Below are 21,658 nucleotides of genomic sequence, written 5' to 3' on the forward strand. Positions count from 1 at the left end.
TCCCTTTGAAAAGGAGCCTGTCATCCCTCCATGGAGGGCTGTAGGCTGGGCAGCCTCCTCCGGCCTCCTCTGCCCTACCCTGCCCCATCCTTGTGGGCACTGTTGGGCAGCAGTTAAAAGGAAGCAGCAGGGAGGAGCAGATGCCAGTCTCCCAACTGGCAGCCGTTCTGGCTCACGGCCCGGGCAGGTGCTCCCATGCCAGCTCCCAGCACCTGGAAGGTGCCCACGTCCTGAAACGGGCTCTTGAAGAACAAACAGCCCTGCCCAGCGGGAGGCACACTGACCCTCCAAAACCTGAGCCCCTTGGGTGACTCCTGGGAACGCGGAAGGCACCGCAGCACCAGGGCAGGGCCAGGGCCTCCCGCCAATGGGTCTCCTTCCCCGGGGAGGGGGTAAGGTGCCCGGAGGGAAGAAAGGCTACAGAGCCCACACAGATGGCAGAGGCAGGTTTAATGGCGCCACCTTCTTGTTGTACATTGTAATGAGCCAAAACAAAAAAATGCAAGTAAAAAAAAGGTTTAATCACACAGCACTTTATACAGATCTTAAGCAGCAGGCATTCACATCGCCACACGAACGGTGCACTGAGGCTCGGCCCCGACCGCTGGCTGTTCCTCACAGGACGCGGCCGGCTCCCCGCTTCCCCGCGGCTGCTGCCCGCCGGGTGGGAATGGCACAGCTCGGTGAGGAGCAGCTGGCGGCGGACAAGACGCATCATGCTTTGGCTTCTTTTTTGCTTGTTTTGTGTTTCTAATAAGAGTTAATATCTTTACTTTTGAAATTTATTTTCTTTCAACCTTAAATATTACATACATACACCAAAAATTACATACCTGCAACGCGCTCAACAGCGTCTCTTAACCTGGAGCTTCACATTATCAAAAGCTTAGAAAACGTGTAAACCTCTGGGCCCGTCTGTGAGGGAGACCCACGCCCGCCACCTCTCCCCAGACTGAGCCTGCGGAGTCTGTAAGTGAAGGGCTGACAGGGCCGCCTCCTCACGGGAGAGAGGGGGCTCCGTGTACGAGCTACAGGCCACCTCCCCGCGTGAGCATTTGGTAGTGGGAGAGGCAGAGTCCGGGGGAGAGGTCCCAGCGCGGCTCAGGCCCTGGATGTGCTGCTGCTCCCGCCCCTGGGGTCCTGGCACAGGACTGAGCGGGGAGCGGACATCGGCTTCAGTTCAAGCAGGCGAGGCTGTGAAGCCAGAACTGCCCCCAGCCACGTGGGCAGGAAGAGCAAGGCACCTACAGCTGTTTCTTTCCCAGCAGCTCCCAGTCCTCACTGCGTTAGCATGTGAGGCTGCCACCTCGCCTGGGTGTCACCCTGAGCCCCCGCCTGGCCTCTTAGGAGCAAGTTCAACAGGCCTGAGGACCGTCCTGTGGTACAAGGGCCAGAACAGAGCCAGGCGTCAGTGACAGCGGCTACAACGCCCAGGGGCGAGTGTGGTGCTGGGGGCCAGGGGGGACCTAGAGGCAGTGGCCTGGGACATGGGGAAGCTACAATGGCACTGAAGATGGAAGGGACGGGGAGATTGCCGGAGCAACCCACACTTCATGCAAGGCACGGCCGCTCGTCCTGCTGCTCTGCAAAGCTCTGGGCCCCGGAGCCTGGCCCTCGGAAAACTCCACCTCGACCCGAGAGGGAGACAGCAAGGAGACGGGTGCCGACATCCCGCCTGGGGTGAGAGTGGAAAGTCAGCAACAGGGTCCAGATGCTTTGCTCAGGGCTCGCCTGTTGGAAGATCGCTTCCGAGCAGAAATGGCAGCATCTCAAGAAATTCCTTGCACGTCAGCATCAAACTCACCCGAGGGGAGGGGGGGGGGGCAGGGGACAGGGGAGGGCCTGGGGGAGGGAGTGAGCAGGTGCTGGCCTCTCCCACCACTATCCTCCTTCCTGAGGCTGGCACTACTTGTCGTCTGTGCTCTCAGGCATGCCTGCCTCGATCAGAGCGGCCCGGAACTGGGCCAGGACGCCCCGGATGCTCTTGATGAACCCCTTGGAAAGCGGGAAGAGGGGAAAGCCAATGTCAGGGTAGCCACTCTTCTCAGGCAAGAAGCTCCGGTAGCTCTTTCTCCGCTTCTTTGGTTTGACACTGGGGGGCACTGAGGCATCCGGCGCTGCCTCTGAGGCCGGGTCTGTGTGGTCCCTGCTGGCTGCAGCCGGGCCCTGGGCGCCGCCCTCTGAGTCTGAGCCCGGGGAGGCCTCTCCAGGGGCTAGCCCGCCGTCCTCCGCTTCCTCCCGGCCGCTGTCCGAGGGCTCGGCCATGCCAGGAGGCCCTGTCGAGCCGCTGTCCTTGGAGATGCCGTTGGGCAGTGCCTGGGCCTGCTCCAGCAGGGCGTGCGTCTCCAGCCAGGACTCAATGCGGTTCACCAGCCGCCAGCCACCGGTGCGGAAGTGCTGCCGGATCTCCTGCTCGAAGACCTCGGCGGGCCGCCGCACCAGCTGGGTCATGGACTGCACCACGCGGATCAGCGCCATCTCGTTGTAGCAGCGGCTGTTCTCGTAGCCCTCCTGCAGGCCCCGGTCGCTGTCGAAGCCGGCTTCGTTGTAGTACGGCTCGTTCACCAGGATCAGGCCTGTGAGGGGGAGCCCGTCAGGACCGGCTGACCTCAACCCCCAAGCGGGCGGCCAGCGCCGTGCCCTCCAGCCCGCCCCTCACCACCCGGAGCCCCAGCCACGGTACCTTGGATGGAGATGAGCACCTGGAGAAGGCTGGATTTGCTCGTCCACCTCTCTGTCCCCTGAAACACACGGACGGTCACCTCTGTCCCAGACACCACTCCGACGGCCTGTCCCCCATCCCGACGGGTGCTGGCATGGTACTGACCTTTCCGATCCAGGTGCCCAGGAGGCTGACACACACCTTCCCATTGTCATATAGGTTGGGGTTCAGACGGCCACTGCACTGGGAGAGGTAGCAGAAGTGGGGGGGCACGGCCGGGTAGATGTTGGGGAGCTGGATGTCAAACAGGTAGAGGCCGTCCTCGTAGGGGGTGCGAGTGGGGCCCTTGATCAGGGCCGAGAAGAGGTCCTAGAGGAGGGAGGCGTGGCTGGCAGGGACTCTGCACACGGGTCTCCAGAGCGCGCGGGCAGAGCAGCACCTGCGACTCCCCAAGGCCGGTGGCGAGACGCCAATGCAAACCCTCTGTACAGACCCACCCAGTGTCTTTTAACTCCTGGCATAAAAGGAATTTTCCAGGTTTTACTTCTCTTTAACCATGATTTCAGAAGGCTTCCGCCAACACCGGCCCTGACCCAGGCCCAACAAGGCAAGAACACTGACAACCATCAGGGGTGAAGGAGCGGGGAACCAGAGGGACGGGGATGTGAACTCCAGAGGACATGTGGGGAGAGCCACACAGACACTGAGGTCTGGGTCCGTGGCCCTGCTGGTGAGGGACGGACCGTGAGTGCTCTCGGGGCCACCGCGGGCCTCAGGTTCCTGCACTGCGTCCCTTCCCCTCTGAGGGAGATTTGGGAAAAAACAGAACAAAATAACAACAAAGAAATACTATTCCCTTCTCCCTCAGCAGAGGTTGGAATTTTCAAAAAGATGTTTCCTGAAAGCCAAGAAGAACCAAGCCCCCCTGAGCAGCACCCTCTGTGGTCTCTCTTTGGGCCGAGCTGGGGCCTCGGTCAGACTCCAGCTCATGAGTCAGGGCGCCTGGCACACAGAGGGCCCAGCAGAGGTCTGCTGAGTAAGAGAGGGGGGAGCGGGGAGGGTCTTGCCCTTCCTGAAATAAAGGAGGAAGCAATGACACGGCGTGGGCGGCATGACTCAAACCCCAGGCCCCGCCACCAGGACAGAGAGGAGCGTGTGCTGTCACATGAAGGCTACTCTGTGGCTAAAAAGGGAGGGACTAATATGAACCAACCTGCGTAGGTCTCGAAATGACCCTGCTAAGCGAGAAAAGCAAGTTACAGGTGCTGTGCACGCCATGCTATTTATGTAAAACAGATCGTACAAAACAGCTCATGTTTATGACGATGCATGAGAATGTAAAAACATAAAAAACATCGTCCGTAAGGAAATGCACCGAACTCAAGTCAGGACCCCGGAGGGCCGGGTGGGGAGTGGCCAAAGGCAACCTCAGCTCTTTCTGCAATGGGCTAATGTTTTCAGAAGGAAGTCTGGGCCCTGGCTTGTGTGGCTCAGTGGATAGAGCGTTGGCCTGAGGACCGAAAGGTCCCAGGTTCGATTCTGGTCAGGGGCACTTGCCCGGTTGCAGGCTCGGTCCCTAATGGGGGCGTGCGGGAGGCAGCCGATCAATAGTTCTCTTTCATCAGTTATGTTTCTGACTCTCTCTCCCTCTCCCTTCCTCTCTGAGATCAATGAAAATATGCTTAAAAAAAAGAAGACTGGACTCGGGTAACAATGATATAGTTTAAGACGAACTTTAAAACAGAGGGAGGAGAGAAGGAGCCACCTGGTTGGACTTTGCCCCAACCTGACCGAGTCTGCTTCCCGCCTTATCACAGGTGTGGGCGGCCTCAGTGCCATCAGGCCCGAAGGCCAGGGGCCCACAGGGCCCATCTGCGCCTGCCCACACCGCCCACGGGCTACTTGCCATCCTGTCCTCGAAAGTCTTGACTGCAATGCCGTCGGGCAGCGAGGTGGCCAGCAGCGCCATCTCCTTGCGCACTGCGCTGAAGAACTTCTTGGCCTCTGGGGGCTGGAACTCAATTTTCTTAAAAGAGTGATTCGCTAGAGGGGGAAAGAGACCATGCAATCCCTGATGCGAGGCCTGAGCACCCCATCTAGATGGGCAGCTGCCGTGTGTGCTGCCCAGACAGGTGAGCAGCCCACCGTCTGTCCCCACTTTCTCCGTCCCCCCCCTCACTCTCCCCGCCCCCCCCCCCCCCATCTCTCCTGCTACCAGGACCAGTGGCCACACAGGGAAGTGTCTGTCCCCGGGCCCTAGAGCAGCAGAGGGGCTGGGTGGGGACTAGGCTCTGCCCCCAGACCTGCAAACACCAAAGGGGGAACTCACAGGGCGCGCACTCCAGCACCGAGAAGACCTCGCCCTTGGCGCTGGTGAAGGTGACGCCGGGCTTGCCGCCGCACTGCTGGCAGAGCACCGGCGTCTCGCTGGGCCACTCGGCCTTCATGGGAGACTGCGCCTCGGGCTTGTCCTCCTTGCGCTCTGTGTCCGGCAGGGCCTCCATCTTCTCCTCCTCCGCGATGGCCACATTGTCCAGGGTCTTCTTGAGGTTTTCCTGCAGCTTCTTGATGTCATCCAGAAACCTCTTCTCCCGCGCCGGCTTCTCGGGCTCCGCCGTGGGGGAGGTGGGGGAGCCCGTCAGCAGCTGCTCCACCGTCATGTTCTTGAGGCTCTCCAGGATCTTGATGGCCTCTTTCAGCTCCCGGAAGCTCTTCGGGGGCCCGTCCTTGCCGGCCTTCTCTACCAGCCCGGCCACCGGGGCGGCCATGGCCACAGCCCCCTGAATGGCGGCGGTGGCAGCCTCTTCGCTGATCACCACGCCCTTGTCCTCCTCGGGGGCTGCCGGCTGTTCGGTGGGTGGGATGGGGGGCTCCTCTATCTTGGGGTGCTCGTCCTCCACCAGCCCGTTGTCCGTCTCCCAGCTGTCACTGTCGTCCTCCCACTCATCGGAGGATGCCCCGCTGGTGCTGCCTTCCACTGAGTCGTAGTCCGACTCCTCGATCTCAGACTCGATGTTGTACAGGTGCTGGGAACAGACGGCACCTGAGAGCTCTGCCGGCACCAGGGGCCGTGGCAGCCCGCTCCACCCGTCCCCTTCCTGCGCTGGACTCCGCAGGTCGCTCTGTGCTAGGTGCCACCTGTGTCTCTGGGAGGTGCCTTCGCCTGCTCCATCCCAGCAACAGCACCTGGAGCCCCAGCCAATAGACTGCTCCTCCCCCTGTGGGCTCAGTCAGCCCCACCCCCAGAGGACTCGGGCCCCAGGCTGTGTGGCTACACTGGGAGCTGGGAACATGCTGGAGGAGGGGGTGTCCGGGACAGCTGGCCTGGGTCACATGTGTTCCCAGCCCGGAAGGAGGGGAGAGCTGGGCCTGAGGACGGCTTGACCAAGGAGGTGAAGGAATGGCACTGAGAACAGCGCTGAGCTCAGAACCCCAGCAGGTGCTGGGCCAGGCGGCTCTTCTTCCTTAGTTCTGGGAAGGTTTCCCTCAGGAAGGAACCTGCATCTTCTCAGCACAGGGAGATGGGGACCCAGGCCAATCAGGGAGGTCTGTGACGTCTACATGCACCTGGGGGCTGCCAGGTGGGGTGAGACCACAGAGCTGGGCGAGTAATGCCGCCCTCCCTCTCAAGCTTCCCCTGGAACTGTTACCCACAAGGAAACGCCTCACCAGGAGGATGAGGGCCTGGCCCCTGGTCCCTGAGCAGAGAGGGCAGACCAGGCTTCCAGCCCCGCCGCCGCAGCTGAGCGGTCTGGGCCTGGCAGGGCCGTACCTGGGGCAGGATGATGGTCTTGGAGTTGTCGGCCCACACCACCTCCACCTTGCTGCTGACGTCCACACGGGCCACCTGGCCAACCGATGGCTGCTGGGCAAAAGGGGCAGGGTCAAGGGTGCAGCCCTACAGGAGGGGCGAGGCCAGCACCTCTGAAAGGGAGTGCCAGCAGTGGGTGGCAAGGGTGAGGCCATAAAAATAGGAGGGAAGTGGGCACCATCTGGAAGAGGCCAGTAAGCAGCTCAAGCACGGGGCCCTCTTGCTCAAACACCTCCAACATGCCCTGCCAAGCACACCCCAGCCACCCCCTCCCTCTCGCAGCATGCCTGTCTCCCAGGCATCCTGTCCTTCCCAGATGGGTTCCAGCCTCAGGCCTTTTGCCCCTCCTGCCCGACCATACCCACCATCCCACCTGTTCTCCAAGGCCCAGCTCAGATGCCACCTCCCAGCCGGGCCGGGGTTCCTGCAGCTCCTGCGCTCAGGACAAGGAGAGGGCTTCCCTAGTGACCTGACAGGCTGGGGGCAGGCGCTCCTGGTGCCAGTGTGGGGGTGGAGGGGCAGCTTGGGATGAGCCAGAGGACTGGAGGTCTGGTCTCCCGGAGCCACCTGGTGGCACCACCAGGCACTGCAGCGGCTGCACAGGAGGCGCAGCTATGGGAGTTTGAACTTGGGGGTGCATACCTCATTCTCCTTGGGAAGAACTCCGTCCTCAGTGTTGCCGATGCGGATGACGATGTCGGTTGTGCGGAAACGGAAGTCAGGGTGGTCAGCGATGTCATAAACGCTCACGTCTTCCTCTTCACCAATCAGCTGGGCACAGGGTGGGTTTTCATGAGCCCAGGGCCCTGCGCCCAGCCCACCAGAGCCCCCCCTGAGGAGGATGCAGGGCTGCACACTCACCTCCACGTCGTCCCCACTCGGCCGCAGCTTGAACCACTTCACCACGCAGGTGCGGCCCACGTGGTCCCCAGACTGCACCACACCGTAGACAGCGGGGTCTGGGCAGCTCTGGACTAGGGAGCCAGAGAGCACACGACTAAGGAGCCTTGGTGGCGTCACCTCCTCCCCTCTCACCCACCCACTATGTGTCAAGCACAGCAGGGCACAGAGCCCACGTGTTCCCTGGCTCGGTCAAGAGAAGCCGGAGAAGGCTCCCCCGGTCCTCCAAAGAGCAGTCACTCACAGGGGAGTCTCCTGACCGGCGCCCGCTTGCCCGTTTCCCAGGCCCTGAGAAGGAATGGCCGCCCGGAGCCGGCACTACCTCGCTTGTCCACCACGAAGTCCCCGGGGCAGAACTCGTTGTTGTCCAGGTGGTGCACCGGGAAGAGGTCGTTGGAGCGGATGTTGCACTCCACGGAGCCGTCCTGCCACATCACGTCTGCTGAGGTCATCGTGGTCACCACCTCCACCGCCACCCTGCAGTGGGGCCAGTGAGCCAGGCCACGCACAGGCCTCGGAGCAAGGGCAGGCACCCTTCCGCCCTCCCTCTCTCTTGTGGGCTTGGTGCCCTGGAACTTCATTCAGACAAGCAGGGCAGGCCAGCAGGTGCTCACCTAGAGCCTCCATGGCCTATGACCTCCCTGAGAACATCCCGTTTGGAGAGCTCAAGTGAATGGTCAAGGCCACCGCCCCACCCTCTTACTCTCAGATCTCTCCTTCCCACCCGGGCCAACCCCAGGCACCGACATCATCTCAGCTGGGGACCACGGGCCAACCCCAGGCACCGACATCATCTCAGCTGGGGACCACAAGCCTTTACAGCAGGGGTGGGGGACATTCAGCCCGAGGGTCATATAAGGCCCAGGAAGTCATTCGGTCTGGCCCGCCGAGGCGTTAGGGCGAGTTAATTAAATGTTTGACCAAATGCAGTGGCCGACCTTTAAGCTGGTAATTACAGCCCTCGGATGATGTCATTAAGTATCCAAATTGCCCTTGGCAGGGAAAAGGGTCCACACCCCTGCTTTATAGGGTTGCAGACCCTGTGTGTGGGCCCGAGTGTGCACATGGGGGGCTAAGGGGATGGTCCCAGGCTGGACACTCAGCCAGGAGGGAGGGGGCCCTGCCCTCTGGATATACCTGTCACCCGGCTTGAAGTCACGGGTGATTTTATTCTTCTTCCTCTTGTGTTTTCGCTTTAAGTTCTTGATAGACAAGGGGATGCTCTTTTTGCGATTCGTGCCACTGCCGCTCTGGGAGGAGGTGGTGGAGCTGGCGGAGGAGGTGACCGAGCTGGTGTCGTCCGTGTCGTCAGCAGCCTCGTCGTCGGCATCCTGCTCGGCGGAGTGCAGCCTGTCGTCTCCGCCCTCCTTCAGCAGGAAGGGGGGCAGCGGCTCACCCGCCTCCAGGGCCTCTTCGGGGCCCTCGTCCTGCATCTCCCTGGGGCTGGTGGACCCGTCAGGCATCTCCTCGGGGCTGGCGGACCCCGTTTCACTCTTGGCTTTGGTGCCCGCCCTCTTGCCTGGCTCCTCCGCAGAACGGTCCCTGGGGCACTGGGCGTCGGGGGAGCAGGACATGACCCTCACGACCTGCTTCTTCAACAGGCGCTTCACCTGCGAGGCAGAGCGGGAGCTGTAGCCAGCCTGGCGCCTGCCCTGCGGAGTGGGACGCCCCGGCAGGCTGACCCCAGGGAGCGTGGTCTGGGGGTGACAGCAACGTCCTCCTATGTGGCCTGCAAAGGTCACCAGGACTGCCCCCCACGACCTGATGCACAGACCGTCCTGCCGGGCTGGGGAAACAGCTCCAGGCCAGTTCCTCGATGCCCACCAGCCCAGCCCGCGGACATACCTTCTTGGCCATCGAGCCCTCCCCCTGGGCGCAGTGCTGCTCTGGGCATTCACAGGCGATCTTGGCCAGCTCGACCTTGGCCGGGAAGACAAACAGGCAGCGCTCCCCCAGCTGCCGCTGAGCATGGTCAAAGCACCCGAGACGCTTCACCCTGCGGTGAGAGAAGCGGGGCTGGGCCAGCAGCTCTCGGCCCCCACCTGCACTGTGGCCCAGAGACTTGCTCGGGGCCCGCCCCAGGGTTTGTGAGGGGGTGGCACGCTGGAGCCGCTCACCTGCCCAGGTTCTCCTGGGTGATGACAGAGGGTGGGGGGCTGACGCTGTCCGTGCCCCCTGGACAGAAGCTCTTGGTAATCCATGTGACTTTCAGTTCCACAACCTGCACCTGGGCGGTGAGCGAGCAGGGCCATAGGCAGCAGGCTCTGACACTCTCCCTTTAAGCAGCTGCCAGAGCCCACCTGACCTCCTGGGCAGGCGTCGGGCTTCAGTGTTCACCAGTACGACACCCAGAGCAGGCCCCACCTGTAACTAAGGCCCCACCCTGGGATCCCTGTCACCTCCTCACCTCTTCAGGGCCCAGTGGACCCGCCACTCCCCACTCCCCCCCTTGCTCAGCCTGGGTTCCCCTTATCCTCCAAGCCCTTTCAGAGAGCAGGGTCCCGAGACCAACAGGCTCAGCGCTCAGAGCAGGCAAGGACGGGGCGGGCTGCTCAGCTCCAGGTCCCCCCACCTCCCCGCCGGCCCCCAGCCCTACCTCTTCCACCACCACCCGGAACTTGCTCTTGGTGCTGAGCACGGGCTTGACCCCCGACAGCCACTGGACACTGGAGAAGATCTTGGCGGGGCCAATGAGCACCTGGCCTGGGTAGAAGCCGTAGGAATCGTCGAAGAAGAGACCCTGCAGGGTTTGGAGCCAGAGGAAAGTGCCCGTGAGCAGTGCCTCCTCGGGGGAGGGTGCTTCCCACGCCACCTTCAGCCCCCCTCCTCGCCGGCCCCCTCGCCCAACACCGGCCCCAGCGAGGCCCCAGGGTCCCTAAGACAAACCCCAAGGCTCCAGAGCAGCACAAGCTCGGCCACACCAATGCCGTTGGTTGGGAGGACATTCGGTGACTACGGCTCTAGAGGGGAGGCGCCCCCACCCTGTGCGATCGGCACTGCGCCCGGCACACTCCTTTACGGTCGGTCGTAAACTCCTGCTCTAAAACGCCGTGCTGCACTAACACATACGCGCTAGACAAAACCACCGAGGTTTTAAAAGGATGACACAGACGTCAACAGAACATAAAGAGAGGTCCTCATCCTTTCTGCCCTTTTCCAGGAAACCACCGTGCCCAGAAGCGTTTAGCCTGGGCCAGCTACTGCTCTGTGCCATGAAGTCCTTTCCCCGCACGGCCCAGAGGAACAAGGAACATGAGGCCCCCCCCGCCCCCCCGCAACACGTACTGAGTCGCTGACGTGTGGGCAGACGTCGTAGAGCTTGGCACCGTCTTCTGTGTTCATGGAGCACCTGGAACAGTGAACATGGGCGTGGTGACCACGCGGCAGTGACCGAGCCTCAGGGGAGGCCTGGCAGCCGGGACCAGGGGATGCTGATCAGTATCGGAAAGAGCTATCCCCACGCGTCCGTGTGTCACACGCCCTAAGATGTCACAATTCCTCCTCCGTCCACAGCTCAGCCTCTGGCCTGGTACAAATAATTCTCCTAAAACAAACAAAACCCTAACCTGCTCTCTGAGTGCTCAGCACCATTCAAATGTCTAACTGAAGCCCCAGCTCCCAGCAGATACCCTAAGTGATGATGCTTCTCTCCCCAAACCAAGACGGGCCAAGACCAGAAACTGAGGGGGCTCTAGGCTCCGGCGCTGAGGAGGCCCGGCCAGGTCAGGCCCTGAATGGCCTCGGCATCTGCCGCACCGGCCGCCGTGAGGAAGCCCGCCCGGGGGAGCGTACCTGGCCCCGTTGGACAGCTTCAGGATGATCTGGTTCTTCAGGTCGTAGACCTTCCCCAGCCAGCAGTCATAGGCGATGTAGTCCCCATACATGAAGGGCTGCGGAAAGGACATGGGGTGAGAGGCAGCAGGCGACACGACGCTGGTGTCCAGCGCACCATCCTCTCTGTGCTCCACGGAGACGGGAGGAAGGGTCTACACAGCTTACTGCCTGGAGGTGGACTGGTCAGTCCTGGCCTAGTAACTGCAGCAGCCAGCAGGCTTCCCCAGGTTCTAGGCTGCACCCAGCTCCCCTTCCTAGTGTGAGGGCTGCCAGTGCTGACGGGAAAGTTGTACAGAGACGTGGCACCCAAGGATACAGGACTCTGGAATGGAGTGGGCTGAGGAGGGCAGTTACATGCACAAGGATGGGAAGTGGCTTAAGCGAATAGATGTCCTGAGGCTGCCAAGAGCCAAGTTTCAACCAACTCATGTTTCAGTTGCACACAGAGCAGGTGTTGACACATCTAGACGTGCACGCACGCACGTACGCCCGAGTTCTGTCCCGAACACATGCACGCCCAGCACACATGCACATCTTGGTTCTGAAACCTGGTTTTCTGCTCTGGAGGAACCAGGGCTCCTTGGAGAAGTGACTGACTCTGAGGCTGGACCAGAAAAATACAAGATGGAAAGTAAAAAGGAACCAGAAAAATGATAGTCAAAAGGTCACAGACGCCAGCTTGAAGGGGCATCTATTTGCCAAACCTGGGATCATTTAAGCAACAAAACCAGTAACGGTGGGAATGGCTCCTGACCAGCGGAATAAGCAGGAGCCTCGGGCCCACGCTGAGGTAAACAGCGGACGGATAAATAAATGAGCGGAAGGTTTGTTGCCTTAAAACGCTCTTCCACACGGCAGAGGCCACTGTCCAAAAAGGGGGGGGCGGGGGACGGGACGGGGGAGCCACAGAATCACCCAGCGGCCAGCAGAGTGCTGCCGGGACAGGCTGGGGTCTGACGTGTGACAAGTTATTGACACAATCCCAGCGCATCTCCCCACAACACAGAATTACTTGTAAAGAGGTAAATGGTAACTTGATGGTGGGGAGGTGTGGCAGACACCTAGGTGACCAGGGGTCACGGTGACCTTCGCCGTGGTACCGCCACTGGACACTGTGGGCCAGGGAAGAGCTCGGTGGCGTTTCTGGGGTGGCCCTGCCAAGGATGCAGCGCTGAGGCTGGTCCCGAGGCAACCTCAGAAGCTCCACACTGAGGGTCAAGCGATGGGTGGACGGGATGCGCAAGACAAAGCAAGGCTGGGTCCGGTCCAGACTGGAGGAGGTCCAAGAGGTGACCACGAAATGCAGGGTGTGTTCCTGAGTGGGATTCTGGATCGGGACGGGGAAAGGCTGCTGCAGGACAACTGAATGGGCTGTGGACTGGCAGCGACGCACCGATTCCCTGACCTGGGGAACGCAGTTACACAGGAGATGCTCCTGACCTGGGGACAGACACACTGCAGTATTCGGGGGCCACGGGCATCCTGACTGAGGAAGAAAGGCTCAGGGGAGGGGAGGAGATGTGGGGGAGGGGCAGGTGGGGGGCAAATGGAGTAGAACATTAAGAGCGGAGGAGCCTGCAGAAACCGGTTTGGCTCAGTGGATAGAGCGTCGGCCTGCGGACTGAAGGGTCCCGGGTTCGATTCCGGTCAAGGGCATGTACCTGGGTTGCGTACACATCCCCAGTGGGAGATGTGCAGGAGGCAGCTGATCGATGTTTCTCTCTCATCGATGTTTCTAACTCTCTATTTCTCCCCCTTCCTCTCTGTAAAAAATCAATAAAATATATTAAAAAAAAAAAAAAAAAGAGCGGAGGAGCCTGGTGATGCAGGGGCTACAAGAACTTACAACTTTCTGGGAAGTTTGAAATAAATGTTAAAAATAAATTATTGAAAAGCAGCTTGTTTAAAGGAAAGAGAAGAGTTAGAGGAGAAAGGAAACTAGGCCAAGAGAGCCACACCTGCAACCTCGCTGGGGCTGGAGACATTCCTCGTCTGAATGGCTTCGAGACGGGAGCGCAGGAGGGCTCCGAGGGAGCGGGAGGCCCTGGGCCTGGCCGGCTCACCTGGAAGGGGAACCAGAGAGCGAGAGGGAAGGGAGAGGCGGCGGCTCACCCAGATGTGCTGCAGGTCCTTGCTGTTGACGGGGTAAATGATACAGTTGGTGCCGATGAGCTTGACGGCGCAGTCGATGCTGACGTCGATCACGGTGCCACACTGGCTGTCCTGGGAGGAGAAGGCACAGTCTGAGCCGGCACCGGCGCCAGCCACGACACCCAGCCCAGACCGCCCGCAAGCAGCCCCGCCGGGGTGCGACGCAGGACTCACGGTGGAGCGCATGTGCCGGACCACGTCCCGGGGCACCACGGAGCGGTCCTCCAGTTTGAGCTGGACGAGAAAACACGTGTGAGTGGCCTCCGGAGTCACCCCAGGACACACCTCCGCCCAGCGTCCCGGGGAAGGTGACACACGACAGCCCAGAGCACAAATCCCAAGCCCGCAGATTTCATGAACCCCAGGAGCACACCCTCACTGCACCCAGGGCCGGGGACCGAACTCCAGGCACTAACCCCCCCACCACAGGCCAGCACGAGGCTGACGGAGGTCATGAGGATCAGTGTGGCGAAGGGACAGATCACGGGGCACCATTTAAAGTAGAGATTTAAGAGCCTGCTCTACACAGAGAAACATTTCCTAGGAGGGAATCCTTTGTGTTCTTTCTGCCAGTGGCTGCCCTTGCCCTGCGATGAAGGCCGAGAGGGGTGGGCGAGCGTGATGCCAGCTGTGCGGGTCACCCTGAAGCCGCTATCAGCCGACACCACCTTCTAATCCGGGCTATCCTTGCTGGCCAGCTGCAGCCTGCCCTTATCTCTCTGCTGCGGTCCTGCCGGCTGCTGAGTAACGGGACAGCCGGCTGCGGGAGCCTGGCCAACTGCGCAGCGAACACCGGCGGCAGCCGCCCCCTCCCAGGGGACAGCCAGGGCTCCGGAGAGCTGCCTGTCCTCTGCCGGGCCCCGGGCCCCTCCACAGCCAGGTGGGAGCCGGTTCCCCACCAGGCCAGCCAGTCATCTTTGCTGGTCCCCCTCCTGGGGCCACGCTCTGTAGTTCCTCTTCGGGTCTGGTAATGGGGGGTCTCTGTGCCCATCTCCTTTGGACAGGCACCCGCAAGACCTCACACCACAGGGTGGTGAGCCGTTTCCTCACACAACCCTCTCCACTCTCAAGCCTGGGCACGGGAAGGCGAGGTCCGTGGAAGGAGAACAGGCACGGGACCAGGGTCACCGCAGTGCTGGTGATGATGACTAAAGCCAACTCCGCTGTAAACCAGACAGTGACTTACAGAAAGGGAGCGACGGCCCCGCCATCAATAAAAGCCCAAGGACTTTCCTACAGGGAACATAAGCCCCTGACCCAGATGAGATCCCGGGGCAGACACGTAGACATGCCAGCTCTGAAACCTCAGGCAAATCACGCGTGTACACGTGTACAAAGTGAGGCGACAGCAGCCCTCCTGGAGTGGCGGGGGGACTAAGCAGGGCGGGAAAGCACCGAAGGTCACGGTGCTGGCACAGGAGGTGCTCAGCAGACACGGGCTGTGAGCGCTGCCTGACTCCGTGCCCCGGGCACAGCCTCTTCTCCTTCTGCTCGAAGATCCCAGGAGGCTGGGAGGGCGCGTGGAGCTGCGAAGGGTGGTGGAGTGCCGGTGCTACTCTAAGTCAGGGGACGCCCTCCCCTGTGACCTCTGTCCGGGACACGGCATTTTCCGTGGGCCCCACCCTATCTCAAACCTCGGCTCTCATTTTAGACTTCAAAAAACCACAATTGCAGGGCTTTCCAAGTTGCCATAGAAACCAGAAGTCGCAGCCCCAGGAAATTCGACGGGAGAAACCACGCAGGCGGCGGTGGGTGGGAGGGAACGCCATTCTTGGTGTGAGCTGTGGCAGCCGGCACGGGACTCCTGAGCAGGATGCAGGTGAGTCTGTAGATCGTGTCCCCACCTGAGCGGTGTGTTGGTCCCCGAGAGAGCTTCCAGGACAGGGGGGACAGGGGCACAGGCACAGGCCCTACTCACTGCAGACTCACGGGCCCGGGCGGGAACAGCACAGCCAGCGGGAGCTGGCGCACTGCGAGGCCGGGGGGCTTTCTCCTGCCCCCTCTGCTGACCTGCGCCTCGGCTGCAGTGCTCCCGGGGCCAGGCTGGTGGCCAGCACCAGCCCCGGGGGCTCTCCTGACCAGAGCCTGGCCCTCTGCCATGTGACTCCACTCCCGGGGAAGCTCCTCTCCCAGGGCAGGGAGAGGAAAGGGGTGCGGTGGCCTCTGCCCTGGCGACATTCCCTGTCCTTGGCAATTCCAGAAAACGAGCAAATGGTGTCTGGAAGGGTCGCCAAAGTCCCCTCCATCCCTGTGTCCCCATCCCGGCACTGCCCTTCTCCACAGAGCCGCCCTCCCATCGTGTGCCTCTCACTGAGAGGCCCTTCCACGTGTCCTCCTTTCCTCTCCCTCCTCCCGTCTCGTGCTCCCTGCACCCTGATCTGGAAGGGACGGCTGTGCTCCCGGGGCCGGTCGGGAGTCCTCTGCCTCTAGGCGACAGCACCGGCGCTTGCTGGGCGCTGTGTGTTAGCCTGTGAGACCCTCCGCCCAGTGTCCGGGTGTAAGCACAGAGAGCCATGGAGTAGTGCACTGTCAGTGCCCTTCCCATCTCTCAGAGACGTCAACTGAGACGGAGAGACGAGGAGGGACTTGTTCACAGCCCCGCAGCTCCTGAGAGGTGGAGTGAGCTCAGGCCGCTGGCTCCAGTCCAGCCTGCCCGCGGGCTGCGGGTGAGAGCACAGGGACCGTATTTCTGCAGGCCCACACTTTCTGAGAGCCACTCTCCTGGCTATGAAAGCAGTAAAAGCTCTCTCCACGTCGGGCCTGTGGAGGCTGCTGCTGTGGCCTCTGACTGCGGTGTCGTCCCTGGCTGGGGTTTTGCCCAGTTACATCAAGGAGAATGGCATCGCTTCTCATCAGCAGTTGGTCTGGAGCCAAAACACAAGCCCACTGCCCTGGCCACTGTGTTTCAGTTGGTTGAGTGTCGTCCCAGACACTGGAAGGCACTGAAAGGTACTGAAAGGTCGCCAGTTCGATTCCCGGTCAGGGCACATACCCTCCCTTCCCCTCGCTCTAACAAATCAATAAAAACATATTAAAAAACAACAACAACAAAGACCCAAGATCTATACGCTTACACACAGACACTGTGGGGTGGAGAACTTTGAACACTTTCGGACATAAAGCGCCAGCACACTGGATTCAGGGCAGTGAGGCGGGAGTGGCAGGAAGGGCGCTGGCTGTGGCTGGAGCTGGGCTCCTCTCCCCGCCTCCCCCTCAGCCGTTTCCAGTTCCGACTGGACTGGGACATGACTGTGAGGCCCCGCGAGTAGGCCGGTGTCAGGACGTTCTCAGAGCGGCTGGCATCATGTGGCTGTGCCCCTGACAGCCAGCGATCGGCACCTGCCACCTGAGGACAGAGGATTTGCCAGCCAATCACAAACAGCCTTGTGCTTGGGGGGAGGGAGGGCCGCAGGAAATGGCTGAGCAGAAGAAAAGACAGGCGTTGGTGCCCCTAACTAGAACCTTCTGTCAATCATGTGCCTCAGAGACCATTCAACAGAAGCTCCTCGAAAGCTAAAGACGGAGGCCAATCAACTCAATAGTTGTTGAGTGCTTTCCGTAAATTCAGAATGAGAAAGGAAGATAATATATAGGAATGTGCCTTGGCTTTACCGGAGGGCCCAAAATAAAATACCTGAGAACACTGATACATACGCGAATACACTGCTGAGCTGGGTCGCAGGGCACAAATTCCTGCTTCTGCATGGCAGTGGGGGAAGGCAGGTGGGAAAAGGCAGGTGGGGGAAGGCAGGTGGGGGAAGACAGTGGGAAAAGGCAGGTGGGGGAAGGCAGGTGGGAAAAGGCAGGTGGGGGAAGACAGTGGGAAAAGGCAGGTGGGGGAAGGCAGGTGGGGGAAGACAGTGGGAAAAGGCAGGTGGGGGAAGGCGGGTGGGGGAAGGCAGGTGGGGGAAGGCGGGTGGGGGAAGGCAGGTGGGGGAAGACAGTGGGAAAAGGCAGGTGGGGGAAGGCAGGTGGGGAAGCAGGGGGAAAAGGCAGGTGGGGGAAGGAGGGTGGGGGAAGGCGGGTGGGGGAAAGCAGTGGGAAAAGGCAGGTGGGGGAAGGCGGATAGGGGAAGGCGGGTGGGGGAAGGCAGGAAGGGCCCACTGCACAGACGCAGGAAAGCGGCAGCAATAGGACCCCCCAACCCCCTCTGCTGCAGGTGAGAACTGGCCAGGCCTTTGTATTCTCCACCTCCAGGGCCGCCCAGGGACCGGCAGGGTCCTGTCCCCGGAGCACACTCCCTGCCCGCACACTGCAGGCCAGAAGCCTGCGGTGCAGCAGGACTGCATCACTGCCGGACGCCGCCGCTGCAATGGCCGGGAGGACAGAGAAGGGGACTGAGCCCAGCTGCCTGCTGAGTGAGGGAGGCCTGGGAGCCGCGCTGGCGGAAGGCCAGCTGGAGCCGGGGCCCAGCTCTGCGGATGCCGCAGTGTTCGGGATGCAGCGTCCTGGTGCGTCTGGTGGGAAGAGCGGGCATGGAGCCCCCTTGTCTTGGCAACCTGGCTACGAAGGACCAAACTGCCCGCTCCCGAGCTCACTCCCTGCCACACCTCCAGGCCCCTGCGGTGTCGGGCAGCAGGGTAACTGGTGGACAGGGCCCCGGCCTCCCGGCGGTCGGTTCTGCAGTTCGGCTCGGAGCTTCCTCCCTTCCAGGCTCCTCTAGGGCCCTAGGAAGGACTTCTCAGCCAGAACTCCTCCTCACAGACCCGGAGGAGACCGCAGGCCTGAGGCGAGGGAGGGAAACCAACCGAGAGACAGCACCCGCTTCTGGGTCAGCATCGGCAAGGGGGGCTCGCTGATCACACCTGCAGCCTCTGAGGACCAAGTGGTGGAACTGGCCCCACGGAACTGAGGGGACGGTAGGGATCTACCTGGGCAGTGCTGGAACAGCAGGGTTATGAAGAAAAACGAGGCAGCCCTGACAGGTTTGTTGGGGGGAGAAGGACCGGGTTTCTTAGACACGCATGGAGCCATCGCACGCAGACCTGATGACTAGACAGACCCCGTCAGCAGGAACCGGACAACCAACAACTGCAGCCACCGCCGGGACAGTCACGCAGGACCAGGTGTGAGGGCCGCTTTTATTGGAACCCTCAGGTCTCTCTTAAAAAACAGATTCCTGATTTTTCAACCATTCCGCTGAATGACTCTCTAGATAAACCAGAATCTGTTTCTTAACATTCCTGGGTGAATCTAATAACCGCCCGGGTCACAACTGTTCCACTTGGACCAGTAAGTTTCCCTTTCTTCTAGAGTGAAACAGAACCCCAACTACTTAGGGCATTTGTTTTTAATTTTAGAAGAATTTAAAGACATAAATCTGGGGCTCAAGATACAGGAGCGAGGTGGTTTAACAAGTGAGAGCTGACTGGCACCGCCTTCAGCATCCCTGACACACGCCTGGAACAGATGCACACGCACCAGGTCCGCAAAGTGATGTGGCCCCGACTTTGGCTGGCTCTGCTCAGGTGGTCCAGCCCCCGGGCTAGGCCAGGCCCCAGACAGACGCCAAGGACAAAGCCGCAGACTCTGGGACAGCTTTTAGTACCTCGCTGACCGAGAGGCAAGGGACCTGACCAGGCCGGCTGCTGCTAAGCTGGCAAAGGCCAGAGTCCGCCAGCACGCACCACGGACACCTGGGGACACCTTCCAGGCAGAAGGCAGCTCCGGGCCATGCTGTGACCACGAGAACCTGGTGTGTAGAGCTGCTTCCTGGGTGGGCACAAGCTGGTGCTTAAAATCTGGCTCTCCCAGCACCTACGAGCTCCAGGTCTGAGAAAGACGTGCTCTGGCAGGAAGGGCCTGTCCCTGCCTGCTCCCCCTCCTGCAGGATGGCCCCAGAGCCTCGGCTTACAGATGCTCCCACCCCCTCCTTCACCTTCCCGCTGCGAACCCTCAGAAAAATGACACAATCTTCCAAATGACGTCATCTTTGGTCGGCAAAGAGCTGAGGGCTCACCCGTCCCCCAGCGGCCTGTGATGCCCAGCCTCACCTCCTCCCAGCGCATCTCGGCTTCTCCGTCCACGCGCCCAGCCCTGAGGATCAATCAGGAGCCACTCCCTGCAAATGCATCCTACCTCCTGAAGCAGACTCAGACGGAGAGGGCTCACTCAGCACTCTATTTTTAAAAATGCAAATACGGTGGAAGAGACTGTAAAAATAACACGCCAGCGCCCTGATCCAAGGCTGACTCCTTCCGCAGGGCCAGGTTCTCACTGAAGTAGGGGTGGAGTGGGGACCAGCGGCTGGTCCTCCTATGGGTTTTGTCATACTTGTGAGCTGAGGACAGAGAAGACTACAGACCCCAGCAGGCAGGCAGGCCGGCCAGGGACTCCCCCGAGAGGAGGCAGGTGTGGAGGACAGCGTCGACAGATGGCAACGTCCCAAGGGCTCTGCTATGGTCTGGTCCTTCCTTTAAGGGCCAACCAAGCCACGGGAGGGTGAAGGCAGGCCTGCACGATGGTTCTGGGGTCTAAGTGCCAGGATCCGTGGGGCAGTTCTCGTGCCTCCCACCCGGGCCTCCTGAACGCTTCTGCGATTACATGAGAGGTCACGCCCCTCAGAGCAATGCGCACTGTCCTGAAAGGGCTCAGGCACAGGAGCTGTTAAGGGAACACGGGGCGGGTGAGACAGGAGCGCCTGACAGTAACCCGGCTTTTCTCGGGCCTGAGCTCGTGGCCTCTGCTCTATCGGGGCGGGCAGGCAGGGCTGTCCTGTAGAGAAGCCTGGGCTTTGACATTTACCATTTACTCATTATATGCTGCTCCCTGATCAACTGCTGGCCATCCCTCCATCCACTCATTGGGCAAACCGAACACCGACTGTGCTGGCAGGAGCTGTTTCCGGCGTCTTGCCCACCCCTCCATGGGCTCTCCTTTCTCCTGGGTTGTTTCCTTCTTCCTCAAGTGCAGCTGAGGCCCGTGAGCGAATAAACGGTTTCTTCTTTCTGTACAAATGCCTTTACTTTGCTTTCACCATTGAATGACGACTTACGCTGGTTCCTGAAACAACTGCTTTTCCTCGGCACGCTGACGGCTTACTCCATCCTGGTCTGGCTTCGACTGTTACTCCTTAGACATCTTAGGAGTATGCCTTTCTCTTCAGCTGCCTCTAAGATGCTGTTCTCCCTTTGGGAACGCCATCAGGCCGGGGCGCTCTCACCCTAGCCTCTGCACTCACCCTCTTCCTTCATCTGTGCATCTACTTAACTTCTTCGGATCTATTTCCTGGTTCACATAATTCTCTCGTGAGGTGTGTCTACTTTGCTGTTTAACATTTCCACTGGGTTTTTAAGTCAATGATTAGATCCTTCATTCAAGAGGTTTTATTTGGTTGTTTATAAATAAATAGCCCCTTTTGCCCTGGCCGGCGTGGCTTAGTTGGTCGAATCCCTTCTATCAGGAAATAGCCCTTTGAGGGGATTTGTATTTCAATTCTATACTTTGCAGGTTCGTTAAAATCCAAATCTCTATTATTTTAGGGCCTATTTAGGGGTCCAACACACACCCCCAGAGCTGTCACATCAGGAGGCCTGCTCTGCTCTGGCTTTAAAGTCCCTCTCTGAGTTTCTCCCTGCCCCCTTTCTTTCCTACAAGCTCAGCATGTATTCAAAATCTGTCCTGAGTTTACGTAGCATTTCCAAGTGTTGCAGTAGGAGTGGGTCTACATTTGCTCAGTCTAACCTGTGAGACTGGAAATCCACTCCACTGCCTGCTGGCTGCCCATGAGGCTGAAAAATTCCACGCATCCTCATTCCCAAACTTTTTGTATGCGACCTGTTTTCTCTCTCTGGAAGCTTTATCCCGTGTTCTGGAATTATACCATGCGCCAGTTAGGACTTTTTCCATTCACCATCCTGGAACCCTGTGATCAATTCTGGAAAGATTTCTGATTTCTTTGACAGATTTCGGTCCTTTATTTTCCCTCTCTCTCGTTATAGATTGCCTAGATGTCAGAAATTTTTGTTCTATTTCCTCAGGGTCTTTGTCAACTATCCACCCTCGACCCCCCAATATTGTTCCTTTCCAACAATTCTTTCTTGTTCTGACTTTTAGAGCAGCCTGTTTTATTTCATTGACATAATATTGGCTTATTCCTCTGAGGACATTCACTTCTTGTTTGAGGGCTTGTTCTGTCTGCAGCATTAATACTTTGTTTCCTGTGATGCTGGCCTCTACCCTTCCTTCATGTTGTGAGTCTCCTGCATACGTCCCGTGACCCCTGGCTGTCCATTCCTACTTCAAAGAGGTGGATAAGGCATCTCTGTGGTGCTGGGACAGCTCTGTATCCTGACTGCTGC

At 59.9% G+C, this 21,658-nt stretch overlaps 1 protein-coding gene across 3 annotated transcripts in view; it reads right to left on the minus strand.

Moving 5' to 3' along the window:
- Positions 1–500: 500 nt before the first annotated feature.
- UBE2O (ubiquitin conjugating enzyme E2 O) overlaps positions 501–21,658 on the minus strand; it is a 36,291-nt gene continuing 15,133 nt past the window's right edge. Inside the window, exons 2-19 of one of the 3 annotated variants that reach the window (XR_009449378.1) lie at positions 13,533–13,592; positions 13,320–13,430; positions 11,166–11,263; positions 10,659–10,722; positions 9,970–10,113; positions 9,491–9,600; positions 9,219–9,369; positions 8,511–8,983; positions 7,696–7,850; positions 7,335–7,447; positions 7,116–7,244; positions 6,435–6,527; positions 4,992–5,688; positions 4,569–4,705; positions 2,828–3,031; positions 2,684–2,741; positions 834–2,576; positions 501–750 (exon numbers count right to left, since the gene is read on the minus strand). Coding sequence is in view for 2 of the 3 variants with exons in the window: in XM_059671311.1 (XP_059527294.1) it covers positions 1,906–2,576; positions 2,684–2,741; positions 2,828–3,031; positions 4,569–4,705; positions 4,992–5,688; positions 6,435–6,527; positions 7,116–7,244; positions 7,335–7,447; positions 7,696–7,850; positions 8,511–8,983; positions 9,219–9,369; positions 9,491–9,600; positions 9,970–10,113; positions 10,659–10,722; positions 11,166–11,263; positions 13,320–13,430; positions 13,533–13,592 (3,468 nt within the window). In the remaining variant the exon portion in view is untranslated. Of the gene's footprint in view, positions 2,577–2,683; positions 2,742–2,827; positions 3,032–4,568; positions 4,706–4,991; positions 5,689–6,434; positions 6,528–7,115; positions 7,245–7,334; positions 7,448–7,695; positions 7,851–8,510; positions 8,984–9,218; positions 9,370–9,490; positions 9,601–9,969; positions 10,114–10,658; positions 10,723–11,165; positions 11,264–13,319; positions 13,431–13,532; positions 13,593–21,658 lie in introns of all 3 variants that reach the window. The other 2 variants (XM_059671313.1, XM_059671311.1) reach the window with 2 other exon arrangements.

Source organism: Myotis daubentonii, chromosome 16 (assembly GCF_963259705.1).
Source record: "Myotis daubentonii chromosome 16, mMyoDau2.1, whole genome shotgun sequence".
Lineage (NCBI taxonomy): Eukaryota > Metazoa > Chordata > Mammalia > Chiroptera > Vespertilionidae > Myotis > Myotis daubentonii.